The 24,263-nt window shown below is 59.4% G+C and overlaps 12 protein-coding genes across 12 annotated transcripts; 3 read left to right on the top strand and 9 right to left on the bottom strand.

The window, feature by feature from the left end:
- Positions 1-351: 351 nt before the first annotated feature.
- On the top strand, positions 352-1,050 carry JDV02_006598 (uncharacterized protein; the record flags this gene model as incomplete). The annotated part of the gene is made up of 1 exon (XM_047988009.1): positions 352-1,050. The coding sequence occupies one exon, from the start codon at positions 352-354 to the stop codon at positions 1,048-1,050; it is 699 nt and encodes a 232-aa protein (XP_047844000.1).
- A 420-nt stretch (positions 1,051-1,470) lies between these two features.
- Positions 1,471-2,225, bottom strand: JDV02_006597 (uncharacterized protein; the record flags this gene model as incomplete). Its single annotated transcript, XM_047988008.1, has 2 exons — positions 1,471-1,945; positions 2,005-2,225. The coding sequence occupies 2 exons, from the start codon at positions 2,223-2,225 to the stop codon at positions 1,471-1,473; spliced, it is 696 nt and encodes a 231-aa protein (XP_047843999.1).
- A 1,038-nt stretch (positions 2,226-3,263) lies between these two features.
- Positions 3,264-3,800, bottom strand: JDV02_006596 (uncharacterized protein; the record flags this gene model as incomplete). The annotated part of the gene is made up of 1 exon (XM_047988007.1): positions 3,264-3,800. The coding sequence occupies one exon, from the start codon at positions 3,798-3,800 to the stop codon at positions 3,264-3,266; it is 537 nt and encodes a 178-aa protein (XP_047843998.1).
- A 652-nt stretch (positions 3,801-4,452) lies between these two features.
- Positions 4,453-5,364, bottom strand: JDV02_006595 (uncharacterized protein; the record flags this gene model as incomplete). The annotated part of the gene is made up of 2 exons (XM_047988006.1): positions 4,453-4,544; positions 4,638-5,364. The coding sequence occupies 2 exons, from the start codon at positions 5,362-5,364 to the stop codon at positions 4,453-4,455; spliced, it is 819 nt and encodes a 272-aa protein (XP_047843997.1).
- Positions 5,365-6,190: 826 nt separating this feature from the next.
- Positions 6,191-7,823, bottom strand: JDV02_006594 (Low-specificity L-threonine aldolase). Its single transcript, XM_047988005.1, has one exon. The coding sequence runs from the start codon at positions 7,598-7,600 to the stop codon at positions 6,437-6,439; it is 1,164 nt and encodes a 387-aa protein (XP_047843996.1). The 5' UTR covers positions 7,601-7,823; the 3' UTR covers positions 6,191-6,436.
- Positions 7,824-7,879: 56 nt separating this feature from the next.
- JDV02_006593 (uncharacterized protein) lies at positions 7,880-10,755 on the bottom strand. The gene is made up of 2 exons (XM_047988004.1): positions 8,732-10,755; positions 7,880-8,649 (listed from the first exon to the last, which is right to left on the bottom strand). The coding sequence occupies exon 1, from the start codon at positions 10,581-10,583 to the stop codon at positions 9,363-9,365; it is 1,221 nt and encodes a 406-aa protein (XP_047843995.1). The 5' UTR covers positions 10,584-10,755; the 3' UTR covers positions 7,880-8,649; positions 8,732-9,362.
- Positions 10,756-10,895: 140 nt separating this feature from the next.
- On the bottom strand, positions 10,896-12,066 carry MET8 (Bifunctional dehydrogenase and ferrochelatase). Its single transcript, XM_047988003.1, has 3 exons — positions 11,913-12,066; positions 11,366-11,847; positions 10,896-11,319 (listed from the first exon to the last, which is right to left on the bottom strand). The coding sequence occupies exons 1-3, from the start codon at positions 12,006-12,008 to the stop codon at positions 11,124-11,126; spliced, it is 774 nt and encodes a 257-aa protein (XP_047843994.1). The 5' UTR covers positions 12,009-12,066; the 3' UTR covers positions 10,896-11,123.
- Positions 12,067-12,331: 265 nt separating this feature from the next.
- On the top strand, positions 12,332-15,132 carry PEP7 (carboxypeptidase Y-deficient). Its single transcript, XM_047988002.1, has 3 exons — positions 12,332-12,778; positions 12,828-13,707; positions 13,763-15,132. The coding sequence occupies exons 1-3, from the start codon at positions 12,506-12,508 to the stop codon at positions 14,614-14,616; spliced, it is 2,007 nt and encodes a 668-aa protein (XP_047843993.1). The 5' UTR covers positions 12,332-12,505; the 3' UTR covers positions 14,617-15,132.
- A 191-nt stretch (positions 15,133-15,323) lies between these two features.
- Positions 15,324-18,878, bottom strand: SWI6 (transcriptional regulator swi6). Its single transcript, XM_047988001.1, has 3 exons — positions 17,899-18,878; positions 16,147-17,839; positions 15,324-16,092 (listed from the first exon to the last, which is right to left on the bottom strand). Exons 1-3 carry the CDS (start codon positions 18,019-18,021, stop codon positions 15,479-15,481), a joined length of 2,430 nt encoding a protein of 809 aa, XP_047843992.1. The 5' UTR covers positions 18,022-18,878; the 3' UTR covers positions 15,324-15,478.
- Positions 18,879-19,506: 628 nt separating this feature from the next.
- Positions 19,507-21,602, top strand: JDV02_006589 (uncharacterized protein). Its single transcript, XM_047988000.1, has one exon. It carries the CDS (start codon positions 19,618-19,620, stop codon positions 20,734-20,736), a length of 1,119 nt encoding a protein of 372 aa, XP_047843990.1. The 5' UTR covers positions 19,507-19,617; the 3' UTR covers positions 20,737-21,602.
- ats1_2 (FR47-like protein) lies at positions 20,724-21,576 on the bottom strand. Its single transcript, XM_047987999.1, has 2 exons — positions 21,392-21,576; positions 20,724-21,320 (listed from the first exon to the last, which is right to left on the bottom strand). Exons 1-2 carry the CDS (start codon positions 21,429-21,431, stop codon positions 20,809-20,811), a joined length of 552 nt encoding a protein of 183 aa, XP_047843991.1. The 5' UTR covers positions 21,432-21,576; the 3' UTR covers positions 20,724-20,808.
- Positions 21,603-21,965: 363 nt separating the features above from the next.
- On the bottom strand, positions 21,966-23,985 carry TNA1 (High-affinity nicotinic acid transporter). Its single transcript, XM_047987998.1, has 2 exons — positions 23,408-23,985; positions 21,966-23,339 (listed from the first exon to the last, which is right to left on the bottom strand). Exons 1-2 carry the CDS (start codon positions 23,631-23,633, stop codon positions 22,039-22,041), a joined length of 1,527 nt encoding a protein of 508 aa, XP_047843989.1. The 5' UTR covers positions 23,634-23,985; the 3' UTR covers positions 21,966-22,038.
- Between the last annotated feature and the right edge of the window lie 278 nt (positions 23,986-24,263).

The raw sequence follows: 24,263 nt of genomic DNA, 5'->3' as shown, positions 1-24,263 counted from the left end.
AGTACAACGTGACTTGCTGGTCTTTCGAGGCATAAGGTTAAGGTTGGCTGGCGTGTCTGGCGCTACATGATGGCGGCGTTGCCCGGGCCGCAAACTCTCGTCTCGTCAGGGCCCAGACGCCGCTCCGGCGCCACTCGCGCTTCTCTTTCGGACAGGAGCATACGGTTTCCTTAAACCATGAAATCACCCTCTTCATCACCCTCTTCGTGCACTTGCTTGCTTGTTGTGGTTGACACCGTTGTGCTGTGCCCACTGTCGCAGCCGGCGCTTTCTCGCAACACCAGACCATAGGCGTCTTACCACGATAAACATCGCCCCAGACTCCCCTGATCAGCGACCAAACACGCAAACATGCCACATTACGGGACGACGGGCACGTACCGGATCGTCAGGGCCGCGCCTGTCGAGAACGCGCTCGGGCTTGAGAACCCGGCATCGGCACCTCCCCCCACGCCCATCACCGCGGCGACCAGTCCCGCCATACCTAGCTCGCCTGCCGTGTGGATGAACATTGTCTCCAGGTTCTATTCGGGCCCGGCCAATGTCTGCGTCCATGAAGGTGCCAGCCGTCCTGGGACGGCCAACATGAGCCCCGCGTCCGCTTACAGCGGCTACGACGCCTCCGTCTCCGACATGACTGAGGACGCCAACGACGACGACGATGAGGAACGAACCCTCTGTGGCGACGTCCAAAAGAGCGGGGGAGACTCTCCCGACGCAGGCTGCTTGCCGTGGTTTACGTCTGGGGGCGATAGATACCAGCTCACCTCAGCGACGACCGCCGGCCGGCCCAAACGAAGCTGCGTCTACTGCGCCTTGGTCTTCGCCACGACCGCGCTGCGTTTCCCCGTTGACATAATCCGCCGTATCGTCTTGGAAAATGGTAACGGCAACGAGACGGACGCGACGCCCCCTCCGCGACGCGATAATCCAAAGCTACGCACCCGACGCAACCGCAGCCACAGCCACCTTCGGCGAGACAGGTTTCCACCCGGGCCGTCGCCTCTATCTTTTCCTCCTCTGCTAGCGAGATCCCAGACATCGACGTAGGAGGAGGCAAATTCAACAAATGGAATACAACGTTTTGTCACTTCGAGCGACTGAGGAGTCAGCCGCCATGTCAAATCGATCATGGAAGGGAGGGGGCAAGCAGATTTCGAGCCAGCAGCATCTAAAATACTTTGAAGTGGGTAACCGCCTCCAGACGAATGGTTCCTGTTGATCAAGTTTGGCTCCGAATGAGATGTCACAGGCTTCTGGAACTGTGTAGGTTAAATGGGCGGTGGCGTCAGAAGTAAGGGGGCGCGCAAAAGAATGTATCGAGTTCTCGCTACAAGCCTTCTTAATTGGTCAATGCTGGTGTGGTACGGTACAAGTGAACTTTCTTGTTTTGAAGAGTATCAACGTTGCCAGTCGAGGGAAAATCGCCCGGATGCGTTGGAAGATGCTACCATAACTTGTTATGGCCGCTCACATCTTCACGAGGACGTGGTTCTCAAGAACGGAGTCTTTCCATCCATCCAACGCCACAGCGACCATGGCCTTGCCGACCTGGGATGATTCAATGGCAGCAGCCGTACTCTGGCTCCCAACTAACTTTTGGGTTGGCGTATTGGGTTGAGATGAGGGCATGTTGGAGACTTGGAAGCTCACAGGCCGTAGTATGTAGGCTTCAAATTGGGCCTTGTTGACGGCGGCCACCTCGCAAACACCCTTTTCTGCCTCTGTGACATATCGGCGCGGGTCATTGACGAATGGGAGGCTCTTTTTGGTCTTTTCCGCGTGCTTCGTACTGCACAAGACGAAGCGAAACCTTGTGCCTTCGGGGGTCTTCCCGGCCAGATGCTGGGAAAAGGCCCTGGACGCTGCAAGGGGAAGGTCCAGTATGACATGTCGACAGAGGTCCTTGTCGTGCTTGAGCTGGTCGACTCGGCCGCCAATGGCCCTGAGAATGTGATCAGAGGAGGAAGCGACGGCGCAACTGGAGCGGAGAAGAACACATACCATATACACGCCTGAGCCCCCTCAAGTCTTTTGAGTAAAGTCTCGGGGTATGACGAGAAGTCTCGGTGCATCACCACCTCGACCTTGGGATGGCTCTCGACATCGCCAGAAACGGCGGTTCGAGTAAGGACGACAATCTTTGTAACTCGGGGGTCTTGGATGCAATGTTGGACAACCTGTCGGCCAGCGTTGCCGGTGGCGCCGGTGACGATGACTTTCATGAACGCGCAGCCAGGAGACAACCGTGTCTATTGGCGGCGTCGGCCACGTGCCAACGAATTTTAGGATCGAGTTGTTCACGCTTCGATTCGTCGGAAAGCTTTTGAGCAACTGGGTAACGAAGGAAACCGGTTGTCAGCTCGTCCACGGCATAGCAGAGTTGAGAGCGTCGCGTGGGCGAGAATGCAGAACAAAGGCTGCGTGTAGCGGGTCGCCATGTGGGTTGGGGGAGTGCTGGCACGAGGGAAAGAAGCACGGGACAGAGTAGTCGACGAGCCACGAGACACACAAGCCGCATCAACACACGACGAGACGCTCCAATGCAAGTCGACGCCACGACATCGGCGGTGACGCCTTGGCATTAATCCTCAGCTGAAGCTGGCGGCGTGTGCAACTCACCTTGGCCTGCCCTGAATACGACAGAGCACAGCAACAACGCCTCAACTCGTCCGACTCGGTTGATTCGTGTGACGATACCGGACGGTGGCGAGGACTTGGCTTGATTTGACACGTCTTGTTGGGGGACCAAGCTAGGTCGATAGCTGTGCCAAGAGACGTCTGCCGGGTGTGGTGGGCTCAACGGCTGGATATTTGAGCGCAGTTGATCCTGGTGCGCTTCGTGTGACCGTTGCATGACGGTTGGAAGTCATGAGACGAGGTTCTTAAACCATGGGCGCGACGCCCAAGGTAAACAATTTTCAGACGAGTGTCTCCTCGGCTCGTGGCATCCGATCACTCGGCTGCAGCGTGCCGGGCCTTGGGGCGGGAATAAAGGAAGACCCCTCTCCGCAAATACAGACAAAGATGGGGGAACTAGAACTAGACGGTGTCTGTCAGCAGGAATTTGTGTATGCATGGTCTGGTCTGCTCTGGTGGCCACCTTTTGCTGTTTGCGTCGCCGTGCGCCGCCAGCACCCTCGTCATCGCCAGCCACAACCGCCGCCGCGATTGTTCCCCGGGCCAAGGCCTCTGGTGCAGTTGGTGTGTGTGCCTCTGCAGTCCGCAGATGCGGCGAGGGTGGGGACAGCGAACCGGCAGCTTCAGCTGACCCTTGATTGCGGAGCTGGTGGAGTAGACAGGTCGCGGAGCCTCGCTGCGGGACGATGGGATGAGTAGATCGCATTCTTTCCTTTGTCTTTCGATTCCACGTTTCCAACAAGTCGGCACATGTTAGCCGGAGCACAGATAGTAGCCACATTCTCGTCCATCATCTGTACTGGCATATTGGGTAAGCCGTCCTGGCATCTTCCATTCTGTGGGGGGTCGGGCAACGAACAGACCACTTCCAGAATGATTTTGGCCCCCCCTGCCCAGCGTCCAGCAGAGGCGCCACCCCGCACACGATACAGCGCCTTGCTGGACGTTTCGAGACGTCTCAAGCTGTGGCGATCCCGTTTCGCGCCCCCAGCTGCTACGGATGATGCACATGGACGCAGCCTGTCGTTGATGATGCCTTGCAGCCGGAAAGGATTGTCCGCTTCGGGCGGGCTGTTCAACCACGAATGGTAGCCCGAATTAATTTCCAGGCTGTCGAGGAGGCTGTCAGCTTCTGCCTGGCTTCGGAGTGTCTCATCCATGAAATATGGAGGATTATGAAATTCATTTTGTAGTTTCGGACGGCTCAAGCCCGCAGAAGACGTCTCGTTGGCCTTGTAGGGTGTATCCTGAGCTGTTGGAGGTTGGGCGTGTGCCGGGAGGCAAAATAATGGAACCGTACGGAGAGTCGTCGAGCGGACCTCTTCTACCGTGCGGCATCATGGCAATTTGGAAACTTGAATGTTTCCAATTCGACGGCACGAGCTCCGCGAGTAGTGGAGGAAGGGTAAGTCCCGCCGCCGACTCCCTGGTGCGCTGACGATACGTATATGGCACGCCCCTCTCTACACAAAAAGTTGGGAAGGAGCAAGCAAGGCAGGGTTGCGACGTTTCCGAATATGAATCTCGGGCACCGGGCACCCCCACCGAATGTACTTCGTACCTTAGGTTGAGCTTGTGGAACATGGACATCTGCCTCGTGCTCTGATTCATTTCTACCAAGGTCCTATGGGTGGCCTTGCCTTGGCTGCGGCCTGAACGATGCTGCAAAACGCTGTCCGTTGGTGGCCTCACCATGGTCTAAACGGGTCGCATGAACCCCTTCTCCTCCACAACGCGATAAAAACACACTCGTTACATTTGATGTGTCGTTATCATAACTGCCTCTGCCTTGATCAGAGCTCTTTCAGATTCTCAGATGGCAGCTGTTCCCAGCAGTCCGAGAGCCCCGCTCCCCAGGGCGGGTGTGTTGCCGAACATCCTCTTCTGTCCGGCGATTCTCTTGACTAGATACGCTGGTTTTAGCTGATTGTTTTTGCATGCAGGGGGCCCGGGCACTTCATCGGGCGGTCGGGCGGTCGGAACGCGGCTACACTCACAGTTGTCCCAAGTGAGCGGCTCCCGCAGGTCCTTCTCGGCCTCCTTCCACAGTCGCGCCGCCCAGCACGTCACCAGCAGGTCCAGGTCCATGTCGTCGAGCGGCTCGCGCACCTCGAGGCGCGGCGGCTTGTCGACGACGCCGTCGGGCCCGCGCGTGGGCCGCGTCTCGGCGGCGACGACGCGGCCGTCCATGTTGCGCCACAGGACCTGGGCGCCGCCGCCCTCGCCGCGCTGCAGGCGGGCCGCGAGGCGCACCTCGGCCTTGAAGTGGTCCTCGGCGGCGCAGCCCGACCAGCCCGTCACCGAGGCCGACACCTTGACGCTCCGGTACGTGCGCTTGCGGCTCGTCTTGCCCTCGACGACGACGGGCGAGCGCAGGTCCCGCAGCGAGTAAAAGTACTTTGTCTGGAAGTCGTAGATGTGGTGGAGGCGCGAGCGCAGGCGCGGCTCGTTGTCGTCGTTGTGGCCGCCGACGATGTGGTAGCGCACCTTTTGCACGCCGTACACCTTGGTGCCGGCCTCGCACGGCGGGTTGCTGAGGCGGTAGAGGGGCCGCGAGGGCGCGTCCATGGCGTAGACATCGCACCCGTCGAGCACGAGCGTGGAACTTGGGCCACCGCGGAGCTGCAAATTGCCAGGCTGCTGGTCGTCCAGGTCGTACGGCGGCGGCAGCTCGCCGGCATGTGTGGCCATTGCGTCTCTGTGGTCGTCTTCTGAAGCGCTCATGATGGACGATGTGATGTCGAAGCACTTGCAACGAGACGGGCAGCGAACTAACCCCCGTACACTATTATACTACTACGCACGTCCAAAGTACGTACGAGGAAAGCGTCCGGCCTTCCCCTCCATCTTGGCGAGGCCTTGGCGGGCGTCGTTGTTCAGCAACCTGGTCGATCAGGTGAGACGGCGAATTGTGGTTATTCGCAGCGCCCTGACGTCAGACGAGGCCGGCACTGGAGGCCCTGGTGCGCCCGACCGTCAGCCTGAGCACCGCTACTCCGTAGATTCCGTCAGCATGAGCAGCTACGACGTAGCCACAGCCCTGCGAGGCGGCAATGGCGGGCGATCGGCCATGCATGCGTGCGTGTGCGTGGAGAGAAAGGACAGTCGATGGATCGCAGCCCTGGTGCCTGGGTTGGCTTCAATTGGCCTGGCATGCTGGGCAGCCGAGTGGATGTCGGGCGTTGCCCAGGAAGGAAGGAATGGCAGTGGCGCCCGGCGCCCTCTGTGCGGGGGGCCCGAGCTGCCCAGGGACATCCATCAATGGATAGGCGGATCAGGGGCCGGTTCCACAGGGGCACGGGAACGAACCTACTGAGCCCTAGAGGCAATTGAACTGGGACTGGACTGCACCACAGTGGAACCTTATCAGCGCCCGTCCACTGTCACCCAGGGCTCAGTGTGGCAGAGTAGGAGGCGTTGAGGCGCTGCCAAAGAGGGAGGCGGTGCGAGACCCTTGCCCCGCGTCCAAGCAGTTGATCACCACGTCATGTCTTGTTAATCTCAGCAAATGCGATTTCATGGAGGATGATACTAGGAGTTGCGATATGCCACGAAGTGCAAGCTTGTGTCGTTTATTGATGCTGATGCTCTAATGTGGTACTAATGATAATGCAGTTGTAATGCGTGGAAAAAGCCATAGCCGCCAGTACGTCACCCATCCAACACCTTTCGTGTGCAAGGTGTAACTTTCAGCAGTACTATAAGGTAGTAAGCGTCATCAACACCAACCCACCATCACGATTCCCATCACCACCACCGCCGCCTACGAAATGCCCTCCAGCCTCCCCTCCCCCCCTCACGGCGCCCAGCTCAGCACCGTCTGGTTAAACTTCTCTAGCTGCACCGTGTCCGTCGCCCACGTCGTCAGCAGCCGCACGACGGCCCACTCGGCGCCGCACTTCTCCCAGACGTAAAAGGCAAAGTCGCGCTGCAGCTCCTTGACCAGCCCCAGCGGCAGCACCGCAAACACCTGGTTCGTCTCCGTCTCGGCGCGCAGCGCGTAGCCCGCGCCCACGACGGACCGCGACAGCTTCTCCGCCGCCGCGTTGCCCCGGCGCGCCAGCTCAAAGTACAGGTCCCCGCGGAACAGCTCGGCGAACTGCACGCCCATCATGCGCCCCTTGGCCAGCAGCGACCCGTGCTGCTTGACGTAAAACTCAAAGTCCTGCGCCAGCTGCGGGTGCTTGACCACGACGGCCTCGCCCAGCAGCGCCCCGTTCTTGGTCCCGCCGATCCAGAAGATGTCCGTCAGGTCCACGATGTCGCCCAGCGTCATGTCGTTGACCCGCGACGTCAGCGCCGCCCCGACGCGCGCCCCATCCATGAAGAGCAGCAGCCCGCGCTCCTCGCACAGCGCCTTGATGGCCGCCAGCTCCGCCTTGCCGTACACCGTGCCCACCTCGGTCGCGTTGGAAATGTACACGAGCCGCGGCTTCGCCATGTGCGGGTAGTGCCAGTTGTCGTCGAGCGCCTTCTCGATGCTCGCCGGCGTCAGCTTGCCGTTGGTCGGCGCCACGTTGATGATCTTGTGCCCGCTCGCCTCGACCGCGCCCGTCTCGCGCGTCACGATGTGGCCCGAGCTGGCCGCGATGACGGCCTCGTGCGGCCGCAGGCACGCCGCGATGGAGATGGCGTTGGCCGACGTCCCGCTCGGAACGAAGAAGATGCCCACGTCCTCGCGCCCCAGGTGCTCCCGGATGTGCTGCCGCGCCGCCGCGCTGTACCTGTCGTTGCCATATCCCGTCTCCTGCGTCCCGTTGCTCGTGATGAGCGCCTCGAGCACCTGCGGGTGCGCGCCCTCCGAGTAGTCGTCGAGGAAGCTGTACTTTTCCTTGGGCGGGAAGACGGTTGAGTCGGGCATCGTAGCGGTCGTCGTTGTTTGTCTCTCCGTCGTTGCGTGTGCCTGTGTAGGGTCGATTCCTCCGTCGTAGTCGTAGCCCGTCTCGTGTATTACGGCCATCTGTCGTGATGCCCTTTCCTTCTGCGCGTCTCTGCCACTGCCTCTCTCTGTTTCTCGCCCTCTGTCTCTCTTTCCTTGGGGTACAAAACAACGATCGACAGTCGACCAGCGAGCGAAGCCGTGTGGACAAAGCCAGTCAATCGAGGATGACGACGTGACTGATAGCAATGGAGCCTGATCGGACAAGTACGAGGTCGATTGCGCGTTACTTATCTATCATTCCTTCCCACTTGCTTGTTGGGGGGAAAAGCAAACGCCTCCGCCTCCGCCATCGCAGCACCACCAGTGACCACCACCACCACCACCAGCGTCGAGCAGCCACGCCGCCCGGATCGGTGGCCAGACCAAACTCTGCAGCGGGGGACCAGCGCCGCCGCCCATCCCGAGTCCCATCTCCACCGACGCCGTGGCCCGTCGGATGCCGACACGAGCCGGTAATTGATTGATTTCAGGGCCACGCGTGCCGGAGGCACCGCCAGGCCCGGGCAAAAGTGGGTTCGTGGATGCATTCTTGCCCCTTCGGGGCCGACATGTTAGTCAAGGGAATTGTTCCCCCCTCCCCCCCTCCAGTTGAGACGTGTGAGAGTTTAGTCTGGTACCATCCACCCCAACGGGCCGCAAGCGGCAGGTGTCGTGCCTGGCGTGTTGTGCTGTGTTCTCGCCGGATGAGTTGGCAAACATTCGCTTGACGTCTGACAGCTGGCAAGATAAGATGAGTATACATTGTTTCGTGAGACATGGGGCCCCAATGGTTTCCGTGGCCAATGTCACAAAGTTCGGCATCGTGAGAATGGCTGTAAATGCGTCCTTGGGGCACGCACTGAGCACGGGCACCTGCACCCCCGATGTCGGTACCGTGGGGTTTCGATGTCTAATGGAAAGGCAACTTCTATTTCCAGCACGGCACCTCCTTCAAAATCCCACTTACACCGACACACGCCACCGTGCGGGGTCTCCAACATGCAGAGAACCACGCGGTCGATGCCCTTTGTTGGCTGGCTGCCATGAATGGATGCTTTCCGAGCCGTCAGTCGACAGATCCCTTATTACTGTACCTGCCCACCATTACTATATGATGCAGAAGAACGATGAGAAAGCCGTTGGGGATGAGCCCGGCCAACAGACACGCACCAACAGCCTTTTCGGGATCGTCCCGGCCCTGCGCTAGCACATGCTGGACATGACTGCATGGATGCTAGCCAATGCTGACCGCTTGAACAATCTGCATCATGTCCATCCATCTGTCGACTTACGTGACAGCGAGGTCGCCGGATGTGCCTACCACGTGGCTTCAAGCGAGCTCACGATGTCGTCTCCAAGACGCTGGTTGTTTTCTCCCCCGCTCGCCTTGAAACTGAGGCGGTCTGCGCTTGGATCGAAGATGTTGGTGGTGGGCAAGGTATAGCCCGACGGCTTGGTCATGTGCCCATACATCGTGTTTGAGGTCGTAGTCGATGCTGCCCCCGCGCAAGCGATCGCTCTTCCACAAATCGCGGCGGTTGAGGCGCATTCTGGCTGGTGGGAGGCTCAAGCATTGTGTCGGTTGGGTTGTGCCACTAGCCATGCGTGTCAGGCCCTGTCCAGAAAACGAACGGCCACCATAAGGAGGCGTGTGCAACCGCGACGTTTGAGCAATGTGCCGCCAACCCCGCTGCCTCCGTGTCCGGCACTCAGCCACCAAGACTGGCAGCGCAGTAGCACGACTGGCTCACTTTCGCCTCTCCGGGTTGTCCGCGAGTGTCGCTTTGCTACCAGCTCCGGCTCACTTGACGGTCGCTAGGACGTCGTCTTGCAGTCTCGCGCCCAGCTGCGTCACAAACATCCACGCCGCACGCGCCAGGTCCGCCGTCACGTCTCCCAGCTTCACGACCTTGAGCTTGGACTGTGCCAGCACAAACGATCCGCAGGATATTTGCACGACACGTACGCCTGGATGGAACAGGTTCAGTGCCAGATGGTGGTCCAGGTATCTTGCGAGTGCCTCCGTAAAGGGCTGATCGGGAGGATGATCGCTCGAGCGCCAGGCCCATCCATCATCGGCGTTTCCCCCCACGAGCCTCCGACGTTCGCGGGCGTCGCTAGACCAGGTATCCGTAGTGGAGGATTGGTGCGATCCGTCTTCTTCTCCGGCGCGGACGAAGCGTCGCAGGTCTGACGGAGATATCGTTATCTCCAAAGCTCTCAATCCAGACTCCTCTTTCGAGTTGGCCTCATCATCGGAGTCCGCTATGGCATTCCGGGAGTCTGAGATAGGGGCATGGAAGGACAGAGTCAACACAAAGTCTGGTCCCTTGCTGGGGATGCCCCCAGTCTTGATCCAGCCCTCCCAGACGCTGACGAGCGTCTTGGTTCCCAAAACCAACTTGCTCACGCGGCAATCGAAGACAGTGGACAGCCACTCGCTGATGACAGCCTTCAATGCTTGCGGCATTCGTAGAAGGAGCAGCGGGAGTGAGACGAAGTGAGAGTCGTCGGCCTGCCCAGCAGCTCTGGCACCCATCTCGGCGTCCCAAGGAAATGACTTTGGCGCCTCCTGGCTTGTTGAGAAAGCTGGCAGCAGTATCGCCACATACGTTGCATTCTCGTGTCGGATTTCGACCCAAAGACCTCGTCTCTGTTCCTCCGACAGTCTACTCCATGAATCGTCTCGTTCCAACTCGTCCCCAGCTGTCGCGTCACCAAGGAGTCCATGCGCTTGGAACCAACGAATCGACACCGCCCTGAGGGCGCCGACTTGTCCCATAGGCGTATCGGCCGCCTCAAGTCCAACTTGGATGCCACGCACGACGTCGCCCACGAGCGTGTCGCGTAGCCGCCGTGCGAGATGCTGCAGTCGTGCGCTCGTCAGGCCCTCGGCACCGACGAATAGTGGCGAGACGCGGTGTGTTGAAAAGGTAGTGTTGAAGAATGGGGGAGTAAGCTCCTCGCCGGGCTCCTCGTGAGAGCTTGGCGCAACTCGTGGTCCCGCCCGTCGTGGTGGCATATTTGCGGCCGGGCCGGCGTAGGCTCACACGCGCTGACGGTTGACGCGCGCTAGGTGATTGATCGTAGAATGTATAGTGAGAACCGTTTCAGAAATTAAAATTTCAGCCAAAAGACGCGTCGTCCTTGTATTTTTGTTCGAGATGAACTGTTTTGGGAAGGCGATTGTATTGGGAGACTGTCCCGGTTGAGTCTCAGTCAGTGAGGTCGTCGCGATCCATCTCACAGCACCAACGCGGATGACTAATCCGCTAAGTGTGGCCATTGAAACACCCTCACGCGCATCGAGGCGACGACCGACAACCTGCTTTGTCGAGCATACATACAAGCAGGCGCTGAGGCTTTCTCTTACTATGAATTCAGTCTGGTAAAAGTTTCTTCCAATATCCATCCATGTACTGTTCCCATACACACAATACTCCAGGTGCTATCCATATACTTCGTACAATTGTACAACGAAACACACAACTCAGAGACTAGCAGTCTCGAGTCAATATACTAAGGATGCGAAGACATCGTCCAACGCCACACAATGCTTCCGTCAGACCCCAATGCTGAACCCAAACGATCCGTCAAACACGTCAAGCTTCTTAACGTCGGTGCCGCCCCGCAGCGCAAACAAGACATCGATGGCGGGAACCTTGTTAGCAGGATAGAAGAGCAAGAGGTTCTCCATGTCTTCCTCGGTGAGGTTGCACATGTCCTCCCACTTGTACGTATCGCTGACCTTGGACATCCTAGACCGTGTCAGCGCAGTCTCGCCGGCCTAGTTGTGATACTAACCATCGCATCCGCTTAGGCCCGTCCTCCGGATTCGGTGCAACCTTGCGTAACTTGGTTCTCAGCTCGCCGATGGCTTCGATTGCATTGCCGCAATTCTTGGGCAGTTGGCCAGCAATGAACCGCCGGAGAGACGCCGCCAGACGTGGCCCCTTGCCGTTCGTGCTGACCATAATCTGCAGCGGTCCATCTCGATGTACGCTTCCAAAGTAAAAGTCGCATTCCGGCGGGACGTCGGCGATGTTGGCGGGCACCTTCTTCTCCTTGCAGAGCTTCCAGATGGTGGTCGACGCCGCCGGGTCGTCGATGGCCACAAGCACCATGTCTGCCCCATCAAGGTCTGACGGCTCGAAGACTCGATCGACGTGTGTAACCTGTTTCTGTGCTACTCGGAAAGCGACTTCCTCGTTCAGGCCCGACGCTGGGCAGACGACGGTGATGTTGGCATCGGCATTGAGGCAGTTGAGGATTCGTCCGGCAGCGACCTGGGCGTGTTAGTTTAGCAGTGTCCTGGATGTACCTGCGCTGCGGCAGTCGTGAGTGCTCGTACTTCACCTCCGCCGACCACAAGGACCTTTCTGTCCTTGACCTGCCATGCAAGGATCAAGCTGCCGCCGGGCTGCACTTCGGGGAACGTCTTTGCCATTCCTGGACGCTGTGTGCAGGTGCAGAAGCAGGATCCGATTGTCGGCAGTGGCACGAAGCTAGTCGTGGACGCAGCCGGCGGGCGCTAAAACGAGTGAGCCTGAACAGTGAGGACGGTCAGGGCGATAAGCTGCGATAAGACGCTGGGAGCAGCCGGGGGCAAGCTCCCACCAAATACATAGCGGGGTACCCAAGCCGGCCACCAGTTGGCACCACAAAATCCCGTCCCTCACTAACATGGCGGGGGAACGCACGTCAGGCGGCGGCTGACACGGCTGCTGGCACGCCCTCGCATCCAGCGTTTCGTCACCTGTCGGTGTCTCCAGCTCTACCTACACCCTTATTACCTTGGCTGCGCAGCTTTCCGCATTCGTGGACGTAGCATGCTGCACCAAGCAGTCGAGGCACGGTCCGGCCAGCCGCGGTCATCTGCTCCCTCCGAGCCCGAGCTGCTGTGACCCGGCTAACACCTCGCTCGCCCCGTCGCCCGCCGCCGCCATGTCTGGCCGGAAGCTCGGCGGCGGTCGCATTCTGGGCAGCGGCAAAGGGCTTGCGCCGCCCGCGCCGCCGACGCTTCCTCGCTCTGCCAGCCCCTTGGCTCCCTCGGAAAGCACGATTTCGATCGGGTCGCCGTCCTCGTCGCCGGATGCCAGCGGCAGTCTCCCCGACTTTAGCCAGGACATTGGTTCAAGCATCAGCGTGGGAGCGCAGTCCAAGGGCAACGCGGCCGACGCCTCGGCACTTGTTTGCCCGATTTGCAACGAGGAAATGGTAGGCCTGGCAGTTTTCTCCATACACTTGCGACGATTAACAGGGTCAGGTCACATTGTTGCAGCTGAATCGGCACATCGACGACAACCATCAAGAGCTGCCCGAAGAAGAGCAGGACGAGGTCAAGACGTGGTTCGACAAGCAAGTTCTGAAGGCGAAGCGCTTCCAGCCTCTCTCTATCATCAATCAGAAAATTCGCGGTCTCGAGGTCTTCGAATCCAACGAGTCGAACCACGTTCCTACGCCGGCTTTAGCCAGCAAGATCAACCACGACGGGCCTGTCGACCCTGACGAACTCATAACACGAAATCACTGGCAGCGGTCAACTGCTTACGATGTTTGTACGGACCCTGCGTGCGGCAAGGGCCTCGGGCCCATAAACGGGAGTATCAACTGCAGGAAGTGTGGGCGGTTATTTTGCGAGGAGCACACCATGTATCAGATGAAGCTGAGCAGAAGCGCAAACCACGAACCGGTGCGGGGCTTCTGGGCTAGAGTCTGTGAGACGTGCTACAAGTCAAGAGAAGGCTATAACGACCACGTCGGGGTTTCTGTCGATCACATGGATGCCTTTGCGGAAATACGGCGGAAAAAGGTCGAGAGACAGAATCTGGAGGTGTCGCGGCTAGAAAAGCGGCTGACCAAACTGACGCGCCTCCTGGCGGATGCCCCCGAGAACACGACAGCGTCGAATGGCTCGCTCCTGGCTCCGGTGTCGTCTTTTATGGGCCAGAAAGACACCCGCAAGCTGCTGGAACAGTCCGTCGTCACATGGGAGGTGGACGAGACGGTGCCCAAGTGCCCCTTTTGCCAGCAAGAATTTGGCTCCTGGACGTTCAGGCGACATCACTGCCGGATATGCGGTCGCGTGGTTTGCGCTGACCCACAAACCGGCTGCTCGCTGGAGGTTGGGCTCAATGTCGCTGGTTGTATGTTCCGCCCTGTGCTTACCATCCAGCCTGCGCGAATGCTGACAGCAGGTAGCGAAGAAGACTTCAGAAGAGAAGCCGCAGGCCAACGGGGCAGATGCGATGCATGTGAGCATCAGGATGTGCAGAGAGTGCAACCACACCATATTCTCGGGCCGTGACTTTACAGCGTCCCTTCAACACAAACCCCGGGACCAGAGGGCGTACGAGACCCTCCGCCAGTTTGAGCGCGGGATACGCCAACTCTTGCCATCATTCCATCGAGCTCTGCTGGCACTGCAGCCGGAGAAGTCGAGCAATGGCGAAATCGACCTGTCGAAACCACCGCCGACGCATGCGCAGATCCAGGAGGCAAGCAAGATACGCAAGCGACTGATTGACAGCTTCGGCAAGTACGGCACGGCGGCCAAGCGGATGCGAAACCTGCCGACAGACAGCCCGACGCAGAAGCGGCTGCAGGAAGCCGTCTATCGATACTCGAGCACCTTCCTGCACACCAACATGCTACCGCTCAAGAGCCTACCGGGCCTCCTCCGCCACCGGTCCACGCCGTCGACGTCGTCGCGCTTCCTCTCCGCCACGCCGACGCACTCCACGTCCAGCCTGCGGCACACGGAGCTCGCGGACTCGGAGACGGCCTCGCAGGCCCCCAGCGAGACGAGCACCATGGTCAGCCAGCTCGAGACGGAGGAGAGGGAGCTGCGGGAGCGGCTCGCCGTGCTCGAGGAGCAGAAGTTCATGGTCGACGACATGCTCCGCCTGGCGACGCGCTCGCGCCGCTTCGAGGAGGTGAGCGCGCTGTCGAGGAACGCGGACGAGCTCGACGGCGAGATCGCCGAGCTCAAGAAGAAGGTCGGCAACGTGGAGGAGCGCTGGGAGGGCGTGTACCGCGACGGGACGCCGGCGTAGGGCTTGCGAGTTCCCTGTTCTGTTCCCCCCCTTCCTTCCTACCTCCATCGCGGCCCGTGACGGAACTACTTTCTCTGGTCCGTCCCCATGTGCCGAAGATGAGAATGGGTCGTATTATATGCATTGCGAGGCGTTGGCGGAGGCACCCCCCATCATCTACTACTACTACAAAGTACATCGTTGTATTACACAGCAAGCATGCGTCACGTCCGCTCGGCCATCGATGCAGCGTTTCCCCTTGGCACAAGCAAAGAGGTCTCTTTTCGCCACCCACTATCGAATAGGAACGTGTATACTGTACTCATGCTAGGTACTTAGACTGTCAAGTCAGGGTACTACTAGGTAGGTTAGTAGCTAGTTGCGTCGTGTATAAACCCACGAATCATGTACGCAGAACCTCGCAAGAACCGCACAGAATCGTGCACCCTCTTCTTTTGACACTATTCGGCACAATCCATGCCTCCTCCCCTATGCGGATGGGTTGCCAACGAAGCAACAGGGGAAAGGAAAAAAACAAGCCCAGTAATCCCGTGATATCTCCTCCCCGACGCCTACATGCGTGCGTAAAAGCCAATGCGAGCTCCTCATCACCGATACGCCAGCCCTCCGCCTTCGCCCACCGCATCGGCGGCTCGGCAAAGGAAACATGAAAGAGAGAGAGAAGAAAAAGGCCATGCACATCAAAGCCAAGCCAAGCAGCGCCCCCCCCCCGGTGAACACCTCATCGTACCCGGCGCATGGCCCTCTCCTATCCTGACATGGCTCGCCCAGGACAACAAAAGCAAGGAGGTATAGACATTACGAGTACATCGTCGGCGCGACGCGCGTGGGAACACACAGTTGATGGTGTGTGGCCGCGCTACTAGTGGACCACACCCTCGACGCCGCCGAGGAATCTCCTCACGCGCCCAATATCGAGCTCTTCTCGCTCGCTCTCGACTGCCTTGAGCAGGTTATCGACAACAGCGTCCACTTCGGCTTCCTGCACGCCTGTGCAGAGGGCGACGACGCGGCGGTATTTGACCTCAACGTCCCGACTGCGGAGCTGGAGGGCCTGCACCATCTTGCGCGTAAAGTCTCGCCGACCCTCGAGAGCGCGGATGCGTGCCCGTAGGACGCTCGCCGAGGGCAGCATGCCTTCGACGCCTCCGCCCGCGGCTGACTCGTCTGCGGCTTCGAGCATGGCCGACAGCTCTGTCTCCCAAGAAGACGAAGGGTTCGGCTGCGACGAGTGATTCTGCTCGTTCATGAGCCGTAGCTGCTCATCCTCACGCGCGTGAGCGAGATTCGCGACCTTTTGGCGGGCCAGTTGTTGCTTCTTCACCGTGGCAGTCAGATGCTCGATGTTGCGTCGCGCTTCACCGAGCTGAGTAGAGGTTGTTCGAAGGGTTGCGTGCAGGGCATCTAGGGATGCTTGTTTGGACTTCATCTCTTGCTGGAAAGTGGCGCCTGTTTCATTGAGCAAATGCGTAATTGCTACATCTTGGTCAGCGTTGTTCTCACAGGCTTGCCTGAGTAAGGAAGCCTTACAGGCGATGATCTCGTCGCTGCTCTCTCGGGTCCGCTGGCTGGAGCCCGGGGCGCCGTTCTTCTCAGCCGGCCCCTCCCCGTTCGTCTGCTCCTCCGTATTGTCACCGCCGATGCCAAAGTCAAGCGGCCGAAGGCCAACGCGGTTTGCAATGTTGGGGTCGGCCCCAACCTCGAGCAGTTGTGAGATGATGCTCCGGTTCCCGATTCTCGCAGCGATGTTCAGCGCCGTGTCACCCGAGCTGTCCTGGGCGTTGACAATCTCGGTCATGAACCGCGCAATGCCCATTTTCGGCGCCGCAGACTGCGAGCTGCTCGGTGGATTGCCGTTGGCTTGTGGGTTCTGACTGCTGGGAACGCTACCCTGCCGGACAACCCACTCAAGAAGGCTCTCAAGGTAGTAGCGACTGGCCGCGTTGCGTCCCTTGACTGCGCTGGTGACTGCAATGTGATGGAGCACGGTCCTACCCTTGTGATCGCGAGCCTCAATCGTGCTCCCCAGAACCTCGAGCAAGTCCGGAAAGGAGCCGTGGTCCATGGAGTTGGTGACCAGGCAAGCACGCATGAGCGCCGTTTCACCAGAAGCGTTCACACGATACGGAGATGCCCCAGCCGCTATGAGCGCGCGCAGGAGAGGCATGCGGGCAAGAGTTGCCGCCCAGTGGAGGGCGGTGTGGCTTTGAGGGTCGATGGGCATGTCGAGCTCGTGCGGCGTAAAGGTCTGGAGCATGTCGTGCTTGGAGGTGTCAGATGCCGAGGAGTCCATGAAGAGGCCCATGAGCATGCTGCGTTTCGTCTCGATATCGGGAGACATCTCGTAGGGGAGGGGAGGGAGAGAGCCATTGCCGTCTTCGTTCGGGGTTCGGTCATGCACGGCGCTCTGCGTGTAAATGAAAGACTCATTGGGTTCTGTGGGCGAGCCGGGAAATGTCGCGGCGTACGCTTCCACATTCTGGTTATAACTGCCTCCAAACATATCGGCCGGCGTCATCGTCACTCGTTGTCGCTTTCGCGGGGGCTCGTTGTCGGGTGCCGCGCCGTTTTCGTTGTTCTGCTGCTGGGTCGAGTAGGCCGAGTCCACCCCCTGCCCATAGTCGGAGGCGTAGCTCTGCTGGGAGTTGCCAGGGAATTCATCTCCATTCTGCATAGAAGGCTGCCGGCTGAAGCTGGGTGCTCGGGTCGGCCCGTTGCGGCTCCTAGGACCAGGCGAGTCGAATCGTGCCTTGCTAATAGCGGCGACAGCGTGGCTCGCGGTGCTGGAGATGTTCTTGAAAAAGGTGCCTGACAGGCCATTGGGTCTGCCATCGACACTGGAGTTGTAGAGACGCTTTCTCTGCGCAGCCATGGCTTGCTCCTTGGTGGGCGTGTTGAAGTCTCCCCTGCCAGCGACGCCGCCGTCTTGGCCCATGTCGTACGTCAAGAGCGGCCGAAGCATCTCTTCGACGCCGTATTGGCGGCATACTTCAACGCCACGCTCGAATTTTATCCAGGTGCCTTGGTACTTGCCGTAGCCGCCCTGGACCTTTTCGTGCTCACCAGTCTGAATCTCCTTTTCGAGGATCTTGGTGCGCTTGCCCTTGTCGACGCCGGCAACCTTGAGGATCTGGGTTGCGTTGAGCCATGAGTCGTGGCGCCGGCGCATGACGGCGACATTGTTGACTTCCATTTCGTACACATCGACGCCTGAGTACGAGGCCTGTGAGAAACGACAAATTAGCTTAGGGTCGGCCAGAAGTCTCGCTGCGGAGGACATACGGAGTAGATTTGGGGCGCTTCCGCCGGGCCATTGTAGCCCTGGTGGAACGAGGCAGAGTGCCTCGGCTGCGACTGTTGGCTCATGGTGAAAGATTGCTGTGATGACTGCGACGCCGACGGCATTGTGAATTGGCGAGAGCCTATCGTGCGCGGCGGGAGGGTGTTTGAAATGAAGGGGCGTCGAGGGATGGGCGCTTGTGAATGCTCGACGTTGCCGTGGGAGAACCCTGGCGGCTCGGGCTCGGGCCTGCAAGCGTGCACGCGGCGCGATGGCCTTTGCGTGGGCAAGGGCAGTCAGTGTAAATGGTGCCGTGCCGCAAGCGCGTGCTCGACGCAGCGCAAAAGTCGAGCTGCGATCGATCGCTCGTATCGTGGGCCGGCCTCGTCCTGGTCGTGGCAAGCGGTGCGATGAGCTGATGGATTGCGGTCGAGGCTCAGCTGGAGTGCGTGTAGGCAAGCGAGGGAAGCGCGGGCGGCAGAGGAAGCGAGGGTGGGCTTGTAACTAATAAGCGTGCCTCTTTTTCCGACAACTTATTTAGCGAGCCCGAAGAGGGGGGAGGGAGCGCCAGTCCAGTCCAGTCCAGTCCAGCACGCCTCCACTCGGCGACTGGCAGCGGGCGTGGGAGCACGAGCCCCGGGTTTGTGTGCAAGTGGCTCTGGCCTTGAGTGCGTGCAGGCAGGCAGGCAAGCCACGTCTTTGGCCTGATGAACAATGGCGATGCTGGCGATGGTGATGATGTCGTGTCGCAGCAGCGTGTGCGAGTCGTCGGCAGGCTCAGTCAATGGATGAGAACGGCCCGGCGTGGGGCTTGGGAAAGCTGCAGCGCAAACACCCAAACGCAAAATGACATGTACCAGTCATGCACAGGCCGTGCGGGACGTTGCGGGTGCTGCGACGGGATGCGACAGGTCTTGCGAAGCCGTGTAGCGCGTGGTGGAATGGGTGCGAGGCCGAGAAATCAATTAATCGAGACGTGTCGGTTTCGCGGTTGCCTCGTGTCGGGGCGTGTCGAGGACGCGCGACCGCGACGCTTTGGGGGGGAAACCGTGGTGAGGAGTCCAGTGGATGCGAGGGGTGGTGGCTGGGCGGCCGCGGCCCGGTGGGTCAGTCGTGCCTCTACTGAGAGGCGTCGGGGTCTGGACATGTTCAGTTACTAGGTAGGTGCTTTTAGGTGAGGTGAGGACCTGGAACGGGCTGCCCGCCAGTGCGCAGCGGCTTGAGCCAGCGCAAGCCAGCTCCTCGAGTCCACTGAGCAGTCCCGCCAGCTAGTAGAGAGTTCGCCATGCGGGAGCAACCTTCATACAAGCGCAAAAGTACGTAGGGATCAACTGATTATTCCTCGTAGATCAGAGTGAACAGCCCTCAATCAACATTCAAGGGCCCGCAAGCCATGGCAAGCATGGCTCCAGCTTGGGAAGCACGTGCGACTATCGGGCCAACCCGTGATGCAGAAGGACCCCGTAGAGTGCAGTGGCCGAAGTTCGAACCATCGGCTCTGTTTGTTCTGTCGTCGACCGGGTCCACACAGGTTGCCAGCGGTAGCATGACAGCCAGAGCACCTCCACCCGTTCCTTCACAAGGTCCATTAGTACTTTATAAGGAACAAAATTGTGCCTACCGAAGTTAGGCCATTCCCCTCCATGCACGCCTCAGACGGGTTCAAGCAACAACCACATTCGTCATGAGTTGGCGATAGCATCCCCATTACCTCCATCAAGATGCCCGCGCCTTCCTATCCGATCCCCCCTTTTCTTTCCCCCCTCCATCTCTACCGCCACATCCTCCGCGAAGTCTCATACCTCCCGCCTGCCTTCCGAGCAACCATATCATCCAGGATACGGAATCGCTTCCATCGACACCGAAAATATGACCCGCGAGCGAAGGCCCATCTCTCCAGGGCCTCGAACACCCTGCGGACGCTGAGAGCCGCCAACAGCGGAGACCCTCGTGCAATGGGTGGTCTCATCTCCAAAGGCTTCGGGCGGTCCGGTGGCCGTCGACGGGAGCTCATGGCCCAACTCGTCAAGCCTCAGGGGCCGAGTAATTCACAGGAATTGGAAGCGCTCCTCGATCAGCCCAGCACAACGCACAGCTCAGCTTCAACGAGCGCAGCCGAAGCACCGTGCCCCAAGAAACCGAAGAATGCCTTCTTCCTGAAGTGGGATCAGAAGAAGCTGTTACAACTCATGCAGTCGCAAAGAAAACAGCATAAGGATACCAGGGGCACCGCAAGCTGGCCCAGCAGGACACTCAAGGGCTCCGATCCAAATACAACCGTCCCGACTTCCACTATATGGGGCAAGCCTCCGGCCGAGAGCCTCATTCGAACAAAAAAGGCACGCTGGTGGAAGCTAAACGCCGATAAGATCATGCCTCCGCTGGGTAAAGGCGAGTGGGACTTGCTGGAGCGACTCAGTAATGGCGCCCAAGGCGAAGCCGAATGGGCGGTCCCTGCGAGACGGCCGACGGCAAAGCCAGTTGCAGGACCGGAGAGCATGGCAGAATCGTTCGACTGGGAGTCTTGGGCGACCCAACCTGCCGCCACGGTTGAAAGGCGAAACTCCATGTGGCAAAGAAAGCGGTCGGGCGGCAGTGACAACGGCCCGTACGCCGGCAGGGAGCAAACGAGTTACTTTCCAGCAAGGTGGTTCAGGAGAGCCTACAATAGGACCTGGCAGCTGACTCCAACAATGAGTCAAGATCCAAAGACCCTACGCTACTCCTTCAGATGGGGTTCGGTCCAACCCAAGTTTCCTCCTCCAACCGCGGCACAACTTGAGATCTTTGAGGGCGTGGACGAGCAAGGTCACAGGGTCCGCGAGGGTTCTGTTTCATGAGATCATCTCCATTACGCGAGTCTATACCGCACCCGCACGACTTTGCAACCCCTCGAAGCGGCGCGATCGATTTCAGTCCAGGAGGTGCGCCAGCTTCTCCAGGTTGGGGCCGTCGACTCGCATGCCAACCCACTCGTCGAGCGCCTTGGCTCCGATGCTCTCATAAAACTTGATGCTCGGCTCGTTCCACTTGAGAACCACCCATTCCAGGCGCGCACCCTTCATGGCGACCACCTGTTTGGCCAGCTCAACCAGCAACCTCTTGCCGTAGCCGCGGCCCCTCTCCGACGGCTGGACGAAGAGATCCTCGAGGTAGATGCCCGGCCGCGACCGCCAAGTGCTGTAATTGTAAAAGTACAGCGCCATGCCGACAGCCTTTCCCTCGGGCGAGAAGAGGAGCAGGCAGCGCGCGGGCCGCGACGGCGAAGTCGGCTCGGTGTGGGGAACGGTCGCGGTGTCGGAGTTCTCGCCCGAGGGCGCGAAGGCGATGGTCTCCTGGATGGACTCGACGGTCGCCTCGACGGCGTCGGGCTCCTTTTCGTAATCGGCGAGCGCCTGGATGAGCTCCAGGATCACGGGAGCGTCTGGGCGCGGCGGTTAGCTACAAACCGGTGAAACGAAGGTCCGCGACTTCTTTCTCTTCGCGAAGGCTTACCCTCGCGCCGGGCGTGTCGGACAGTCGCTTCGGGAGCCATTGCGGATGCAAAAGGTGTATATGTATACTGTATGCGCGCGACTGGATGTACTCGGTACTCGAAGCTTCCGGGGCAATTTGGGGCGACCCAAGATCTTTATAGTAGGAGCATGTAGTGGCAATTGGAAGGTTCGGCAAACCGCGTGGATGTGGCCCTTTTAGCGTGTGGGGGGGGGGGAGGCCAGCTCCGGTTGAAGGGCGCGCTGATGAGGTCTTTGGCGGGGTTGACTCTGTCCATGTACGTGGGGCATGGCGACCATCATCGCCCCTCGTCCAGTGCTGGATTCCCTAAGGCTGATGCTGACTACCCTACAGCTTGTTGGGCGAGCTGAAATCGCGACTGAATCCAAATTCAACCCCATTCGGTCCAAATGACATGCAAGTGTCCGTGTGCTACTTACTTGCAGTCGTTAGTTTTCATGTCTAAAATGTTCGTAATGTGTTTCAATAGGACGTGCGTCCAGACGCACGAGTCATGATGACGGGGACACTCGAATCACAAGTGACGTACATCGCTAGATGAGAAAAGGGATCCCACGATTAAGTAGAGGTAAATTATTATCCAATATTAACAGTGTCCAGATGACCTATATAACCTTGATGACTCTTTATAGCAGATATCGGTAGTCAGGAGACATGTCGCCGAGCTCCGTCTTCTGCTCCCGAGTAAGCTCCTGCCCGGCGCCAATCTTCTTGTTGCGCTCCTTGTTGGCTTTCCAGCAGGCAAAGGCGTACACAGAGCACGCCACAATCGAGAGGCAGGTGAAGCCCAGGGACACGCTAAGGCCGCGGACGAACCTAGGCCCGTCCTTCTTCTGGTAAATGTAGACGGCGACGATTCCGCCCAGGTTGCCGAAGCCGACCTGCCACGCGCTACCGACGGCGCGCCGGTGATGGCCGCCGAGGTTCATGTTGAACCAGCAGACGATGATGGGCATGGCCGTGTAGGCACCCATGGCGATGAGGAAGAGCGCCGAGTACTGTAGGTCCCGGTTGTCATCGACGGCAATCAGGATGGAAAAGCCCGTGATGGCGACGCAGGTGGCAAAGACGGAAAACAGGAAGCGATGCTTGATCCTGTCGGAGAAGAAGGCGATGAGCATGGAGAAGCCAAACGACGCAGCCCACGGCGGCACGCTATGGAGCTGGGTCTGGATCCTGGTGTATCCGTAGCCCTGGATGATGAAGGGCGAGAAGTAGGCATAGCCGTAGGCCGGGACAATTAGGCCGAGGTACATGAAGCCGCCAACGATGACCTTGTAGTCCTTGAACACGTTGCCGACGTCCTTGAGCGTGATCTTGCGTTCGCGCGCCGATCGGCCCTGGTCCAGACGGAGGCGGGCGGCCACGAAGTCCTTCTCGTCCTTGTTGAGCCACTTAACATCCTCGGGGAAGTCGGGCAGCAGGAAAAAGAAAAAGAAGCTGACGAGCACGGTTAGGCCGCCCTCGATGAGGAAAATCCAGCGCCAACCGCTATAGCCGCGCAGACCGCTCATCTTGCCGATGGCGGCGGCCAACAGACCGCCGAAAGCGCCGGCAAGGGTGGTGCTGTTGAAGAAGAAGGAATAACGCTTCTGAGCCTCGTGACGCCGGTACCACATGCCAATGAGGTAGAAGGCGCCGGGGAACATGCCCGTCTCAAACAAGCCAAGGAAGAAGCGGGTCGCAAGCAGACCGCTGTAGCTCTGGACGAGCCCCTGCATCATGGTGGTGAAGCCAAAGAGGAACATGTTGAGGGACAGCCAGACATGTGGGCGGAACTTCTTGAGCAGGATGTTGGACGGGATCTCGAAGACGCAGTAGGGCACGAAGAAGATGACCAGGGCCGTGTTGAACTTGTAGCCGTCGGTGCCGAGGTTCAAGTCCTTGGAGAGGTCGAAAATGTCGGCGTTAGAGATGTTGACGCGGTCTGAATTCGGCTTGTCAGCGGCTTTCTCAACGCGCAGAACCATGTCATGTTTCGCGACAACAACTTACCGAGGAAGGCCAGGAGATACATGACGCAGAGGAAGGGCATGACGTGCAAGTCAATGCGCGTGAGGAGCTTGCGCTCGGTCGTGTTCGGAGGGCAGACGGGAACAATCTCGTCGTCGTCGAGATACTGCTGGCCCTCAACGCCCGCGACGTCGCGTCCATTGTCGTTGGAGCCGTTGAGCGAGGCGCTGCCCGCCTTTTCGCGCGCGACCTCTTCCGTGACGGCCATGATGCGCGCGCACAACGATGAGCCGGCCTTGCGTTCTGGTTGACGGGCTACGCTCGGTGAGCCTGCTTCTCTCAGCTTGTCCGTCTTTCGCGCGAGCTCGGCGAGGATCAAGACGCGGTGCAGCCTCTGGGTCCGTCACAAACAGACAACAGTGTGGGAGAGGAAAACCCAAGACATGCGCGCGCGCCGAGGGGCAATGTACAATGTCTACCGAGGTCGGGGGGCTGTGTGCCTGGCTTTTATACCGCCGCTAGAGCCCTCGTGCGCAGCATTTTGGATCGTCCGTCTTGGTTCATCCCTGGACTGGACTGGACTGGCGTCTCGTCCCTCATCAGGCACCGCATTGCTTTCTCAGCTCGCCGAGTGGCACAGAACCGGCGGCTGCGACCGTGCCATCTTTCCAAATGATGACCACCCTCCTTCGGGCAAGGAAGGCGCGAAGTGGACGGGACTGCCGGCGATGGAGCGGCGATTCCACCGCCGCCTCTTACGGCCGCTGGGACTGGTCAGGTTTGGCCCTGGCCCCTGCCAGTTTACAGGGCTCGCGGGACACACCCCGCATCTCGTTTAGTGCCCTCCCCACCTGTGTCACCTCGCTTCTTCCAGGGCGCAATGCGAGTTTTCTCGACA

The sequence above is a fragment of the Purpureocillium takamizusanense genome, chromosome 6 (genome assembly GCF_022605165.1).
Source record: "Purpureocillium takamizusanense chromosome 6, complete sequence".
Taxonomy (NCBI): domain Eukaryota; kingdom Fungi; phylum Ascomycota; class Sordariomycetes; order Hypocreales; family Ophiocordycipitaceae; genus Purpureocillium; species Purpureocillium takamizusanense.
This window is presented reverse-complemented; position numbering and strand designations above follow the sequence as displayed.

Bases quoted from the DNA above. Each gene is read 5' to 3' on its own strand.
- JDV02_006593 (XM_047988004.1), bottom strand. From the start codon at position 10,583: ATGCCACCACGACGGGCGGGACCACGAGTTGCGCCAAGCTCTCACGAG.
- JDV02_006589 (XM_047988000.1), top strand. From the start codon at position 19,618: ATGCCCGCGCCTTCCTATCCGATCCCCCCTTTTCTTTCCCCCCTCCAT.
- PEP7 (XM_047988002.1), top strand. From the start codon at position 12,506: ATGTCTGGCCGGAAGCTCGGCGGCGGTCGCATTCTGGGCAGCGGCAAA. The intron at 12,779-12,827 runs GTAGGCCTGGCA...TAACAGGGTCAG, and splicing joins CGATTTGCAACGAGGAAATG to GTCACATTGTTGCAGCTGAA. The intron at 13,708-13,762 runs GTATGTTCCGCC...GACAGCAGGTAG, and splicing joins TGGGCTCAATGTCGCTGGTT to CGAAGAAGACTTCAGAAGAG.
- MET8 (XM_047988003.1), bottom strand. From the start codon at position 12,008: ATGGCAAAGACGTTCCCCGAAGTGCAGCCCGGCGGCAGCTTGATCCTT. The intron at 11,848-11,912 runs GTACGAGCACTC...TAACACGCCCAG, and splicing joins TTGTGGTCGGCGGAGGTGAA to GTCGCTGCCGGACGAATCCT. The intron at 11,320-11,365 runs GTTAGTATCACA...GACACGGTCTAG, and splicing joins GGGCCTAAGCGGATGCGATG to GATGTCCAAGGTCAGCGATA.
- JDV02_006594 (XM_047988005.1), bottom strand. From the start codon at position 7,600: ATGGCCGTAATACACGAGACGGGCTACGACTACGACGGAGGAATCGAC.
- ats1_2 (XM_047987999.1), bottom strand. From the start codon at position 21,431: ATGGCTCCCGAAGCGACTGTCCGACACGCCCGGCGCGAGG. The intron at 21,321-21,391 runs GTAAGCCTTCGC...CGCCGCGCCCAG, and splicing joins CCGACACGCCCGGCGCGAGG to ACGCTCCCGTGATCCTGGAG.
- SWI6 (XM_047988001.1), bottom strand. From the start codon at position 18,021: ATGCCGTCGGCGTCGCAGTCATCACAGCAATCTTTCACCATGAGCCAA. The intron at 17,840-17,898 runs GTATGTCCTCCG...CGTTTCTCACAG, and splicing joins AAGCGCCCCAAATCTACTCC to GCCTCGTACTCAGGCGTCGA. The intron at 16,093-16,146 runs GTAAGGCTTCCT...ACCAAGATGTAG, and splicing joins CAGCGACGAGATCATCGCCT to CAATTACGCATTTGCTCAAT.
- TNA1 (XM_047987998.1), bottom strand. From the start codon at position 23,633: ATGGCCGTCACGGAAGAGGTCGCGCGCGAAAAGGCGGGCAGCGCCTCG. The intron at 23,340-23,407 runs GTAAGTTGTTGT...AGCCGAATTCAG, and splicing joins GTATCTCCTGGCCTTCCTCG to ACCGCGTCAACATCTCTAAC.